This window comes from Rhinatrema bivittatum, chromosome 4 (assembly GCF_901001135.1).
Source record: "Rhinatrema bivittatum chromosome 4, aRhiBiv1.1, whole genome shotgun sequence".
In the NCBI taxonomy this organism is placed as follows: domain Eukaryota; kingdom Metazoa; phylum Chordata; class Amphibia; order Gymnophiona; family Rhinatrematidae; genus Rhinatrema; species Rhinatrema bivittatum.
Window position 1 is genome coordinate 247,507,482 of NC_042618.1, and position 15,143 is coordinate 247,522,624.

At 39.9% G+C, this 15,143-nt stretch overlaps 1 protein-coding gene across 2 annotated transcripts in view; it reads right to left on the minus strand.

The window, feature by feature from the left end:
* OVCH1 (ovochymase 1) overlaps positions 1 to 15,143 on the minus strand; it is a 161,345-nt gene that overhangs the window by 35,524 nt on the left and 110,678 nt on the right. For both annotated transcript variants that reach the window (XR_003856433.1, XM_029599997.1), the window contains exons 25-28: positions 12,813 to 12,952; positions 7,139 to 7,279; positions 4,457 to 4,483; positions 389 to 619 (exon numbers count right to left, since the gene is read on the minus strand). Coding sequence is in view for 1 of the 2 variants with exons in the window: in XM_029599997.1 (XP_029455857.1) it covers positions 389 to 619; positions 4,457 to 4,483; positions 7,139 to 7,279; positions 12,813 to 12,952 (539 nt within the window). In the remaining variant the exon portion in view is untranslated. The remainder of the gene's footprint in view (positions 1 to 388; positions 620 to 4,456; positions 4,484 to 7,138; positions 7,280 to 12,812; positions 12,953 to 15,143) is intronic.

Consider the following 15,143-nt stretch of genomic DNA (forward strand, 5'->3'; position numbering starts at 1 on the left):
ATGTGGATTTACTTTCTGGGCATCACTGATTCAGCGCTTCCCAGACAAAAGTTAGCCAGGTAAGCCTGGTTGGACAAATCTGCTCTAAAATGTACCTGAATAACTATCTAGATGTATTCAGTGGAACATCTACTTTAACCAAGAGAGCTTTCCTGCTCTCTGGCTTACTCACAACCTCAAAGTCAAACGGCATTTGGGCAGGCTTTTCCATTTGAGATGCCTTTCACAACCATGTAAACTGCTTTTTTTTCATATAACATCCAAACATGCTTCTAGCTAAAATCTTGCTAAATGTTCACCCTATTGTGATCTGGGTAGCTGCTTCCCCTCCCCCCCCCCCCATCACAATACCAATATCTTAAATTCAAGTCTTACTCTAGCAACCTACCAAGCAATTGAGAACTATTATTTGATCCATCATAGACCTTCAGACTATCCAAAGAACACCCCATAGAATTTTCTGTTAAAAAGTCTTGGATCTGTAATTTTAGCATTTTTCCTGAAACGGAGTAGAAGACCCAGCTGCAATCTACTTCATCTGGATATCTGCTAGGATAGTCAGGAGACTTTATTTCAACAGACTGAGCTCCAACTGGGATAAGGTCAAAGACTGGACATCCTTCAAAAACAAAAACATTATCTTGCATTAGATTAGGTGAAAATACGTTTTGCAAACTGGATTCACTTGACAACCTAATATCTTATGGCTAATAAACTAACACTGAACATCCAGTAAAATATTGGACAAACAAAATAGTCTTTGCTAGTTCTGACAGTAAACTGGCCCCCATCCCTCCCATGTACTAAAAGCAAATAAGATAAATTACTTACTGTTGATGCTATTTCTCAAATCATAACATTTTACATCATTAAAATGGGTGACAGTGACGTAGGATATAAAGTACAATGTATATACAGACATTAGAGATGTGCGAAGCCCGAGCCTTTCAGTTCGGGCTTCATTTTCGGCCCGCAGCAGGAAATTTCATATTATTTCCCGTGGTTCGAGCCTTTTAAATTCAGTGGGACCCGAATTTCAGATTAGCGCGCACTAACCCTGAAAATGAATTTTTCCTGAAATTTCGGGAAAAACTCATTCGGGTTTCGGGCTCCCCGAACCAGGACAATTAGGCAATTTCATTGAAATTACCTAATTATTCCTAGACGAATGCACATCCCTAAAAGACAATCTATTCCTCTTTTATAGAAAAATGCCACACTTTAAAAGCAGTGGCTCTCAACCCAGTCCCTGGGGCACACAGAGCCAGTTGGGTTTTCAACATATTATCTACAATGATTATGCATGAGATAAGATTTGCATGCAGAGGCTGTGCAAACTGTCTCATGGGTAAAATGACCTGACTGAAAATGTGACCTAAGTGTCCATGTGGGCTCCAGGGCACGTGTATTTTTAGCTTATTGCGCAGTACAGAATTTGCACAGAATTCCCCTCCCATGCAGAATTTGCATTTTTTTTTGCATATAATTTGGAGGAAGGCCCCATAGACCACGAGCAGAGCCCATCCTGCTCACAGCCCAAGATCAGGACAGCCGGCAGGCTGCAAGCAGAAGACATACCTCTCACGGCCGAGGAGCATCAAGGCTCGGTGGGCCATGAGCGGAGCCCATCATACTCGTGGTCAAAGAAGACAAGAGGCAAAAACATATGAGAGAAAGAGGAAGTGTGGCACTGCGTGTGTGAGGGAGCCTCTGTGAAGAGGGTGTGTATGTGCGAGAGAGAGAGGAGGAGCCTATGAGATGGGTTGTGTATGCACGCACATGCGAGAGGGACTGAGGGGCTTTATGAAGGAAGGGTCAAACTGTGGGAGTGCAGGGCTGAAGAGAGTGGAAAGAGTTGAGCCTGGAGGGGGACGGGAGAGAGAGTGGAAGAGTTTGGGCCTGAGAGGGCAGAGTGAAAGGGGTCTGGCCGGGGAGTAGGGAGAGAGACGGAAGGGCCATGCTTATACTTTTAGGGGAATTCTGCTCAAAATATTTAAAAATCTCTGCATCTTTTATTTGAGGGAAGGATAAATGTCTTGATTCGGAAAGCGTGTCCAATAGCAAAGAAGGCCATTCTCTTGCAGTGGGGTGAACAGGACCCTCCAAGTTTTTGGCTATGGAAGAATAAATTCCATAATTTAATGCAAATGGAAAATCAGACTACCACAGAGTTGTTTAAATGCAAGTCTACTTTCATCAATGTCTGGCACCCTTATCTACGATAACTATCTCAAAGTGCCAGAAGTGAGGTAATTTATTATCCTTAATTTCGTATGGTTTTACTGAACAGAACCCCAACATACATCATCTGTTTCTTTCTTGTAATTGTGCGGGGTGGGTTGGGAGGGTTGTTTTCTTTTTGGAGGGGTTAATACTTGAAAATGTATTTGAGCTGATGACTATGCTTTGTTGGTTGTTTGGCATGTTTTTCATTGTTTTCTTTCAATAAGCAGTCTTAAATATTTTAAAAAATAATCAGCATCTTTTGAGAAATAACTTCTATATTATATTTTAAACAGGGGCGGCTCAAGGCAATCTGCTGCCTGAGGTGAGGGATACGATGCACCCCCTCTGCCTCCCCCCAGGCTCAATCTCACACACACACACACACACACACACACACACACACTCTCTCTCTCTTTCTCTCTCTCACTCTCACTTTCATCTTCGTCATGAGCGGGATAAGCTCCACTCATGGCATGCTGGGGTCGTCATCTTCACCACGCACGCAAAATCGATTCTGCGCAGAAAATGGCAAAGATGGAGGAGAAGACCCCGGATGTGCAGGGGGGGGAGAATTCGGTGCTTTGCAGCAGTGCAGAATTCCCCCAGGACTATCCACAGGAGGCTCTCAGGTCCTTTGTTGTTTTGGCAGCAGAGTGAGGTAGCCAACTAGAGGAGTTTGGGGGGGGGGGGAGGGGGGAGGTTTTGCCACTTTCAAAGTTTGCCACTTAAAGCAGCCGCCTCACCCTGCCTCATTATAGAACCGCCCCCGATTTTAAGTTACAAAAAAGCCTGATGTATAGTATATATTGTGTTATTCTGACCCTCAAATTATGCAGAATTTAACATTTTTTGAGCAGAATTCCCCCAGAGTATTAGCTGCACTAAAAATGTTTCTATGGGTGTGTTTAAGTAGGGAGAGTAAACTAGCACACCTACAAATGATTTTCAACTTTGCACACAATTTTGCCCCCACTTGGCCACCTGCACAAATAGCAGGTGCAAAATATGCAGACTCGTACAACACATACTTCGTGGCCGCTAAATTTCAAAAAGGAAACCATCACCACCCACAGGTTGGATTCCCTTTGAAATTTGCTTAAAAATAAGAAAATAAAGAACATAAGTGCCAGGCTGGGCAGGACTATCAGTGGCTCAGTGGCACCCTGGGCAGCCAGAGTAGGCTGCAAACCAGGAACATGCCAAATGTTAAGTCTCTCAGCAATTAGGTTCTATTACAACTGGCACAGAAAATCAGGTGATGGGAAATCTTTCCAAAAACCAGAGAAACTGGCAGACATTCTCTATGCATCACTTCAAAACTAGAAACATCCAAATCACCTCATTGCTCAAAGAGGTGATCCTTTCCAATACTCAGAGGGTGGTTTTAGGCTCCCTGGGAGGACTTTCGTTTTCTTTATGATGTTGATTCCCCATTTGGGTTACGGAAGAGTTAGATCGGAGCTGTTGGGAAAGTCACTAGTGTGCTGGGATATATTGGATTTGTTTTAGAATGTATAATTTATTGTATAATGGGTATACATTTTTCACTGGATTTTGCTGTTTATATATCCTGTTATTGCAGCTTATACTTTGTCCCACCAATCAAATAAATCTGTGGGGAAAACAGGTGCTCAGTGTTGAGCGCCCACTTTCCTAACGCACGCCCAGCCACCTCTCCTGGCCATGTGACCGAATATTTAAATGGGGAGGGAGAGGGGGGGGGTCGCCCTGCCAAGAAGGCGCTAGGGACAAAATGTGCGCCCTTGGCAGCGGGCAGGTACGAGAGGTGGCTGCAGCGGGTTAGGAAAATGGACGCTCGTTAATTGAGGGTCCCTTTTTCCTAACCTGACAAATTAATATCGTGGCGATAAGTCAGAGGAAGTACAAAAAAAAAAAAAGCAGTATTTTCTGCTTTTCTGTTCACTTTTTGGGCTGCTCAGAAATTAACACCTGCTCTGGTCAGGAGAATTTGGGGGTAAAAATGTGTGTCAGGTGCGGGTCTTAAAAACTACCCCTGTATTTGTAATCAGCCTGTGTGACAAGCTGATTTGCATTGTGTTGGACTAGAAAGGCAGAGCGTAAGTCAAAATAGAAGAAAGTGCCAGGCAGAGAGAAGGTTTACAGCAGCAATAATCTTTCGCCTACTAGCAAATGACATACCAGTTTCTATACTTGAAATTATTCAGCAATATTTCTTGATTAATATGAAATTTTTAAAAAGGAATCTTACCCCTTTCAGCTTTATCTACGCCTGGTCCTTAAAAAGGGGAGAAGGAAAAAAAAAAAAAAAAAAAAAAAAAAAAGAGTGTCATACATAAAAATTAACATTTAGTAAAAATTTTAGACCTCTTTGCAGAAGCTAATTTTGCTGTTTTTCGTTAAGGCAATGCTGCATATCAAATTGCTTCTATAAAAAGTCAGTGCATTATTATAGTAGATACTGCAAGAATACTAATCACAATTTCCTGAGTGCAATACCAAAGCAATGCATGTTCTAGGTTGCAAAATGAAAGAAAAAAAATATTGGGTTTTTTTCCTATAGGCCCATTTTAGCTACCTTTAATTTCCAATTAATTATCTAGAAGAGACTCTTCTACAGTGAATCCTTATTACAGTGATTCTGTTGTCAGCTTACATGATGGCTTAAAACTGGATCTGAACCCAAATAAAGCATGCAGTGAAATTTTAAAGACTTAGAGAACTGTGTTAAAAATAAAATTAAAGATAACACTAGGAATAGTCCAATTTTCAAAGGGGTCAGAGAATGGTGATAGTCATGATGTGTTTAAACACAAAAATTTTTTACAACAGAAACATCTGTTAAAAAAAAAAAAAGGGACCATTATTGTTCTAGATTTACAATGTATTATACTTTCATTTTTACCTAAGTGGTAAGAAAACATTTCCCTTAAAAAAAAAAAAAGGATAGGATAGACCAGAAGGGCCAACTCTAGTCCTCAAGAGCCATAAATAGGCCTGGTTTTCAGGACATCCACAATGAACATGCAAAAGGATTTGCAGGTCTCTTTCATGCATATTCATTGTGGATATCCTGAAAACCAGGCCTGTTTGTGGCTTTCGAGGACCAGAGTTGGCCACCCCAGGATAGGGGTGGCCAACTTATGACCTTGGGCAAACAGCTTCACTCTCCACTGCCTCAGGTACAAACTTGGGAACCTTTTTATTAAGCTGCATTATAATGCGTGTTATTTCCCCAATTAATGCACATTAATGGTAATTAATGCATTAAATGCAGATAATTCAAGTTGCAATAAGCTGCATTAAAAATGTAGTCAGATGCAACATGTGGTAAATTTGAGTTCCTCTGTATACAAATTAGCTCGTTACCATGGCAACCAGTAGCTCAGCTCATAAAAAAAAATAACTTTCACAGGTCTTCCTCTTGAGGTATAGCTAACTTTCCCTCAGAAGTATCACCAGGCTAACATATCTGGCAGTGCTCCCATGGTCACCCGTTCAAGGGGTGGGCAGTGGTTGTCAAAGCTCCCCCCAATCTCTCCTAGAAAAAGATGGCCCAGTGGTGTACACAGCAAGTGGCTGACCTCTCCCTCACCCATTACCAGCACAAAAAAAAAAAAAAAATCTTTTTCTTCAAGCTTAGCTCCCAACCCTGTAGCTTTGCTTCCTTATTTAAAAAAAAAAAAAAAAAAATCCACCTTCCAGTGGGTTGCACTGAGGCAGGAATTATCCTCCTGCCCCATCTTAGAAAAGGGTACCAGCTGATCTCAGGTACTCTTTTGGGGCAAAGGAGAGCCATGGGTCAGGTAGAGCCATGTTCCAAGATGATTCACTCCTTCCTCCTCAACACAAACCCATAAATGGAATAAGCAACCAGGAATATGTAATTTTCCCCAACTGCGGCAATGCAAGAAATTACCATGGGATTTACTGCGTTACTCTAGTATCAGTTTAGTAAATCCCATGGGCATTGAAATGTCACATTTTACCACAACTTAGTAAATTATCCCTAAAAAGTGCATGGTAAAACAGTGTGCTGGAATTCAGTATTTATTTTTTTTTGGTTTGTTATATATATATATATATATATATATATATATATATATATTTATTAACTCGCGAAGCAGCAAGCAAATATGCTAATTCATTGGGAAATAAAAACATGCAAACCTGAGTGTATATATATATGCATGTACAACTGCAGGTAAAAACAAACATTTTTTATTTTTTTTTTTTTTAACTGCAGATTAAAAAGGTGCACTTAATTCCAGCACTATTTTACTCAGGTTTGCATGTTTTTATTTCCAAATGAATTAGCATATTTGCCTACTTCTTCATGAGTTAAATATATATATATATATATATATATATATATATATATATATATATACATATACATACACACATACACACACATGTACAACTGCAGATAAAAAAAAACAAACCAAAAAAAACCCTACACATTACATCAGCCTCAGACTTAACGTAACTTGCCTTGAACTCAGGTTTGAAAAAAAGTTTATTTAATCTTAAGTCCAAATCCAAAACCACCCTCAGTACCAGATACTGTACAAAATCTGAAACCATTGTTTTTATGAGGCATCTTGCAGTTTAGATAATTTTATGCTGCCCACTGTGTAGAGTCAGCTTTCACTGGAGTAGATGTGAGAGAATTTTAGAAAGGGATGAAATTTTAACGACGTGGCATCTGCCCAGTTCTCACATGAGTCCAGGAGCATAAGACTTGCCATGCATCTCTGGTCGCCAGCTAACAGTAAGATTAAGGCCAAGATACCTAACTGGGTTTTATACTGATCAAAATGTGAAGGACCTGCAGGCTTCTAAGGAAACTCTTCCCTCTCCCCCCATTATTCTATTAAGCAAATACAAAACACTTTCAAATTATCAATTCTCCCTCTTATGATAAACTTACTGTAAATGGATTGCATCTTGTGAAATGAAAACGTCAAATTGAACCCGGTTAACACCACATCAGAATTTGAGGTGAAGATTAGAGTCATCTCAGCACCATCAGACTTCAAGGGGAAAAGAGGAGCCTCGCCACAGATGCTGCCTGCAGTATATTAGAGAGCAAGTCAAAAGTCTGGAAAGTGAATATATATCATCATCAATAGAAGTCTTATCTTCCACTAAGAATCAATTCAAGTTAGTGACTTCATGAAGAGAGTCAAATTGCAAGATACCACTATTCAGCAAAATGAGCTGCAAATTTGTCAGAGGACAAAAAAAAAAAAAAAAGCCAATCATATAACTTGTCCCAGATATTCAGCAGGACTTGGGTGCATAAATCTCCCACTGAATAAACTCGGATAATGTTACATGCACAACATTATCTAGGTAAAGTTAGGACTGATTTTTTTTTTTTTTTTTTACAGCTGACATACATGTGTAATTATCAGACAGCACTGAATATGCACACATACGGGGTTATATATAATCCACCCCCAGGATGCCTCCATTGATGCTTCTATGCTGGATAAATTTTGTGCACACAAAATGTATACGTTCAGTGGGGGGGGGGGGGAATACTTATTTTAAAATATTTAAACTGTATTATTTGCCTTTTTTTTCTTGGACACCATGCACAAAGCAAGGTAAAACTAAAATATCCCAAATTTGAAAATACCAACAATCAGGAAAACTATAATTACTTAACTACCACTCCCACCATTAGGAAACGATGCATTTGATTTGATGGAAGAATCAAATACTTGTCATTTATCAAGTCACAAGCAAACTCATTAATTTTGCCTTATTCCTTGAGCCAGTAATCAGTCTCATAAGATGTAGATGCCAGATGAAGACAAAATTGGTCCATCTAGTCTTCTTAGCTGAGATTCCTCTGCTTTGGGTAGATAAGCATAGAAATTCCCACATGCAATCTCACTTTTTTTTTTTTTAACCTGATCTCACACCCCTATACCTGCCATGGCCATCACAAGGGCATTAGGTGCCCTAGGCAAAGCTTAGTCTTGCAAGACCACAACTCCCAACCATTCCCACACAATTAAAAGTTATACAGTTATAATAGATTTACACTGAAAAGTCAATCAAAGCACAGTCTTTAGATAAGCGTGTGTGTGCACAGAGGAGACGGCATGGAGCTAGCACGAGCGAGTGTGAGAGTGGAGCCAGTTTGAGCAAGAGAGTGACAGCGTGATAGTGAGTGTGTGGAAGAGGAGCAAGTGTGTGTCCGCCTGAGAGAAGGATCCAATCTCAGGGTGAATAGAAAATCAGAAGTTCCCAGGTTTGGATAGAGAATGATTTTTTTTTTTAAATCCTTATTGATTTTAATTAAATTTTGATGTATATGCTGCTTGGGAAAATTAAAAAAAATGTTTAGTTATTGGATGTAATTCTGTTCATCTGCTGTTTTGAAATAATTCTTATTAGTATGGTTTTATTATGATTGATGCCTTATATTTCTTGATTTTGTTTGATGTTTTCTGAGGAATGGTGGTTTGTTTTTCCATTGGTGCACTATATACAGAGTGAGTTGCTGTAGGTTCCATTTCATTTTAAGTCTGTACTTTTCCATTTATACTTTATGGTCACTTTATTCTGTATTTGGTGAGGGTCTATGCTCTGCATGTGTAATTGAGGTTAAATATTCTTCTATTATATCATTTCTATGTAGGGATCTTTAGAACCTTGGCTTATTCTGTTTTCCTAATAAGAGGTATATTGGTGTTTTAGGGCCTAGTATAATGTTTGCAGAGTCATCTTTTCAGAGGGTTGTAACTGAATGCTGGCAGTTAGTGTTGTTTTAGAATGGAATGTTCATTATATTGTAATTTATTTTCCTCATGGCTTTCTGGGGACTAAGCCCATACCCAAATTATGTAATAATAGTCCTAATATCATATATGTTTCAAGTATCTTTTTGGCTTTTATGCTGGGTTTTTTGCTTGACACCACAAAAATTATTTAGAGTGTTCTTTTTCATGTAAAATCTATTATAAATGCATACATTTGAAATTGTGTGTGGAGAGGGCCATAGTGGGTGGAAGGCTGGGCACAAAGCTGTAAGATTCACTTAGGGTGTCTAATACCCTTGCACTGGCCCTGATTAGAAAAATTAAATGTTTAAAAAAAAAAAAGATACAGAATGAGGGGCCAGCACACAGGCCGATACAATACAGTGCGCTTCGGTGCTCTCCCGCGACTTTTACTGTATTGGCCCGAAAGTAATTGTTCACACAGGGCTGCAAAAAAAGTTAGCACTGGCCCTGCACAACGGCACCCTGGCAGGGTTCCCACCCCTCCCCAGTGAAAAAAGACCCTGCACGGTAGTGATGCACTGGTGGGTTTCCCAACCCTGCTAGTGAGATGTCCCACATGGCAGAACTGGATGCCTAACAAGAGGCCAAATGGTGACCGATGGGTTTTCTGTACTTGGCTGGCAGGAAGACAAGGCAGAAATGATTTCTATTTAATTAATTAATTATTTAAGAGGAGAGATGTATGATCTGTGCCATTCACATGTGGGGGATCATATTTTTCTATTTTTACTTGATTTACCTGGTGATTCTTCTAGTCATTTTTGTGTAGTTGATTTACTGTTCCTAAACATCTGCCAGAGCTGAAAGTTAACTACTCAGGATGAGGGAGGGAGAGTGTGATTGCTTGGAACAAAGGGGAAACAAGAGAGGAAGTGACTGCTGTAGATGAAGGTACGTGACTGGGTATGGGGAAAGAACTGAGGACGAGGCTATGGAGAGGGAAAAAGCAAGAGGGAATGGAGAGAGAGAGTGTATTGAGGATTAGGGGGTTTGATAGAGAGTCAATGCCGGGGATGAGGGCAATAGACAGGGTGACTGCTGGAAGTGAGGGGAACTAAAAGCTTGAGAGACTGAGTGAGAGAAAGAGAGACCGACCAAGTGTGACCTCCGGAAATGAGGGGGAGGAAGAGGAGATTTACTTGAGTGTCCAGCTTTATGGGATGTGTCAGGTACTTATGACCTGGATTGGCCACTATCAAGAGACAGGATGCTGGGCTTGATGAATCATGGGCTGACTCAGCATGGCATGATCTTACGTTATATGAGAGAGAAAAAAAGATGGGAAGGGGGTGAGTGGGAGGGTGGTGAGTGAAATATTTTATTGATTTTTTGGGGAAAAATGTTTAAAGTGATTTTATCGTTATTTATTAGAAGCTCTGCCATCTGTTTTAATGATTTATATTTCTTGATTTTGTTGTATGAGGAATGGTGATATTTCTGGGTTTTTTTGCATTATTTCATGGCATACGAGTCTGGCTGAGAGGTCAGAGAGGAGAGGGAGCAAGACTGCTGGGGCCTGGGAGGGTAGGAGAGAGACTTATCGCTTCTGTTTTTCTGAGATGGAAAATGGGAAAAATTTGATTTTTTTTGTATATCCTTTTTGGTAAATGCACATCTGATATTTCAAATTTTTTTTTTTTTTTAACAGTACAGGAAAAATGCAATTTTTGTTTCTCTGGTGTTATTCTGTAGACAATGACTTTTTAAGGTTTCCAGATCAGCTTTTGTCTCCACTTTTCTCTAATTTATGGCCAGTTATTCTGTATTCGTTGAGGGGTTCAGGCAGTGTGCTGTAATGAGGCTGCAGATGTGTGCAGGTCTAAAAAAGGACACATTTGGAATGTTTTTTTCCTGATGGCCAGAAGTGGCACAATTGGAAGTTTTGGAAGAATTTAGACGGTTTTCCACAGTCCCTGGTTCTTGGTCTCGATCTTTACCAGAGGCTGTTTTTGTTTGCTTGCAGTACCACAGAGGGAAGGAGCAAAAGAAACTATCGGCAGTCTATCTGCAGGCAGGGAAGCTTTTGCCCCTTAGGCAGCTCACAACAGTCTGTCAGTTCATTTCTTTCCTGCAGTATGTAAGAGTGTGACTATCTGTGACTGCTAGCATTTGTACAAGGAAGATGGTGGGGGAGAAGGGAGGCACAGGAGAGAACACAAATGCATTCGTCCCTGGGCACCGGAGACCTTCGCTACATCTCTGAGCAGCAGCCTTGCTGGGTCTCTTGCTGGTCTGTCATGGGCAGGAGGGGGATCCACCAGCAGCTGAAGAAGCAGAAACTTAGGGTACAGTCTTATGCGCCTCTTGCTCAATGCCCGATTGTGCTGAAGATTGATATTTGCTGCAACAGGGAGAGGTATGTGCTCAACTTCCCAATAACAGTATAGTGCTGCTGTTGGCTGTGGATTTAAACCACAGCTCCTTCAAAGCTAGGTTGGAGATGCAGGATGCTGAGCTGGACTGGAGGGTTAAAATGCAGATATTGTAGCCCTCAGTCTGGCTTCCACACACTACCATTAAATTCTATACTATCCACTGGCAACTCTGCCATCAATATAATGTAAAAGTATTGGCTGCTGTTGCTACAATCAGATAAGCCCAGGGAGGAAGGGAGATGGCGGCAACTTTGTTTTGAGGCCTGAAAGACTGGCTACAGTTGCAGATCAGATCTGGGGAGGTTGGTAAGCTACAATAAGAAATTTTAAAAAATGCCCTTTTCTTTTAAAAAAATATGAAAAAAAAAATCAAGTGCTTGCCAATGATCCAACATTTACAATAATGTTTTGTGCTTGTGTGTTAAAGGATGATTTAGTACATCAGGCAAAAAAAAAACCACCTAAGGTTAAGTTTTCTGGCAATGGATATGGTCTATTTCAGATTAGGACATAGGTTCCAGAAGTCTGAAAACTTTTTAAAAATCTGTATCAGTCAGCGAATGATCCAGGCCTCAAGCCTGCACATAATGCAAGTAGTGGCAATAAGCTGCCAATCAGAGCTTTAAGATGGAAAGCTCAAGGATTATAACCTCAGTCAGTGCCATTACTAGATACATTAGTGCCTGGGGCAGGCAATCATATTTGCACTACCCATCCCCATTTATTAAATCACCTGTTGGCTGGTAACGTGTACATTCTATTTTTCTCTCTCTCTCTCACTTTTATACTTTTCTTCTGGGTTAGGCTACCTTTTTGCCCTTGTGCAATTCTTGTAAACTCTCATTTTGTCTATTTTGCTTTAACAACTTTTCCTTCTACCACACTTCCATTCCAGTTCCTCACCCCCTTACTCCAATTATCTTTCCTCCCATCTCCTTCTTGCTGTTCCCCTCATTCTCTACATTCTTCTCTTTTTCCTCCTACTATCCCCCACCAGTAAGGAATCCCCAGAGGACTCTCCCCCCCCCCCCCAATGGTCTTTAAGTACCACTGATTTATCAGTTATCCTCAATCCCTCAATGGGTTAATGACAGCAGATATTTTATTCACCAGCGGAATCAATACTAGAGATGTGCTTCGGGTTACTTTATCGTGTCGGGCTTTGTTTCAGGGCCCTCCCATGGGAATTTCATTTTTCCCCGAGGTTCAGGGGGAGGGGGTCCCAATTTTCAGGTTAGCATGCACTAACCCTGCCACGTTAGCGTGCGCTAACCCGAAAATAAATTCTCTCTGAAATTTTGGAAAAAATTCAATCATTTTCGGTTCTCCTGAACCATTCCAAATTAGGAAATTTCCTTGAAATTGCATAATTCGGGAATAATTATTGCACATCCCTAATCAATACCACTTTAGGAACAAAAGAAGTTACCTAGTTTCTTCATGCAATTTCCAATCCCATTATAAATAAGAAGCTGATCCTGGCAACCCAGCGGGGTCTTCTCTGACTTGAAGCTGTTGAACTCAAGCTTGATAATGGTCTCCAGTGGACCTACAATTCTCCAATGGCAGCTTCCAGATAGGAACAAAGACAAGACCAAGTTGTTAAACAATGCCTTTGCATAGTTCAAACTTGAAAATGTATCTGCTAGCTAATCTTTGCAAAGATAAGACTTCATTTTAGCTTTCAAAGTCTCTGCCAGATATTTTCAATTGTAGAATGTTACGGGGCTCATGCTCCAGCTTTTAAGATTCATGTTCACAATATTTGCTTAAGTTACTAAAGCCTATATTTACTTACTAAATGCACAGGACAGGTGAACTGAGCAAACAAAACACCCAAGTTGTACAGCAGAAGAGAGGAGACTGAAGATGCAAGCAAACACCACACACTAGAGAGCACACAGCTTTCAAAATATATTTCTCGAGATAGAATTCTAAGCGTTATGCAAATGTTTAAAGCTTACTTGATCTGTTAACTTCGTTTAGATTATATTTCTCAAATCCTATTGTAACGGGCTTCAAAGTAAAACATTCAGTATTATGTATGGTTTTCATGCATGTTTTTCTATTTAATATGCACCTTTGGGGCCATTTATGATAGGATGACATACATTTAGAACACATTTATAAAAGCAGCTGTTGTCTTGACACAACATTGAATTTTAGACACTGGTTTAGTTTATTTTCACTAAATCAGACCCCTCCAGCATGACAGACCCTTATGTGCACCCTTCTCTTTCATTAAGTATTAACTTATACTTTGTAGTTTATGTTCTATGCTTAAGTATTTTATGAAACAAGTGTACTCTATAAACTTTAGCTGGCTATTTGTAGCCAACTACTGCTTACAATTTATACCAAAGTCAATTCTATAACTATATATTGTCTAGCGTTTATGGGGCCAATGCTTAAAACATAAGAACATAAGAAATTGCCATACTGGGTCAGACCAAGGGTCCGTCAAGCCCAGTATCCTGTTTCCAACAGTGGCCAATCCAAGTCACAAGTACCCAAACATTAGATTGATAAGCAATAGTAATGTGTAATCTATTACTGTAATAGCAGTTTATGGTTTTATCCTCTAGGAACTAATCTAAACCTTTTTTAAACCCAGTTACACTAACTGCTATAATCACATCCTCTGGCAATGAATTCCAGAGCTTAACTATGCGCTGAGTGAAAAAGACTTTTCTATTTGTTTTAAATGAGCAGCTTGCTAACTTCATGGAGTGCCCCCTGGTTCTTCTATTACCTGAGAGAGTAAATAACCAATTTACATTAACTTGTTCAAGTTCTTTCATGACTTTGTAGACTTCTATCATATCCCTCCTCAGTCGTCTCTTCTCCAAACTGAACCCTAACTTCTTTAGCATTTCCTCATAAAGCAGCCGTTCCATGCTCCTTATTTTGGTCGCCCTTCTCTACACTCTCCAGTGCAGCGATATCCTTTTTGAGATGCAGTGACCAGAATTGCACACAGTATTCAAGGTGTGGTCTCATCATGGAATGATAGAGTCATTATGACATCCTCTGTTTTCTTTTCAGTTCCCTTCCTAATAATTCCTAACACTGTTTGCTTTTTTGATCACCACAGCACACTGGGCCGACGATTTCAATGTATTATCCACTATGATGCCTTGACCTCTTTCCTGGGTGGTAACTCCTAAGATAGAACTTAACATTGTGTAACTACAGCAAGGATTATTTTTCCTTATATGCATCACTTTGTACTTGTCCACATTCAATTTCATCTGCCATTTGGAAGCCCAATCTTTCAGTCTTGCAAGGTGGCCCTGCAATTCAACACAATCCACTTGAGATTTAACTACTCTGCATAAATTTTGTGTCATCCACAAATTTGATCACCTCACTCATAGTACCCCCTTTCCAGATCATTTATAAATACATTAAAAAGCACTGGTCCAAGTACTGATCCATGAGGCACTCCACCGTTTACCTTTTTCTTATACCAGCATGGAACTCAAGATTTCAAATAGTTCATACCTTTCTGATTTCAAATTAGACTTGTATACTACACAGAAAAAGAGGATGAATCTCACAGCTCTCCCATAAAGGTGAGTTTTCAAAAGTTCCATGCAAAAAAATTAGCAGTCATGCATGTAAAATAGAACATATGCTATTTTAGAAACCTCAATATACACATGTAAATCAGAATCCATGAGTAAGAAGGGGGCATTCCAGTGGGAACAGCATTTAATGAGAAAGTTGCTTTTTTATAAGCAATTTATGCAAGTAAATT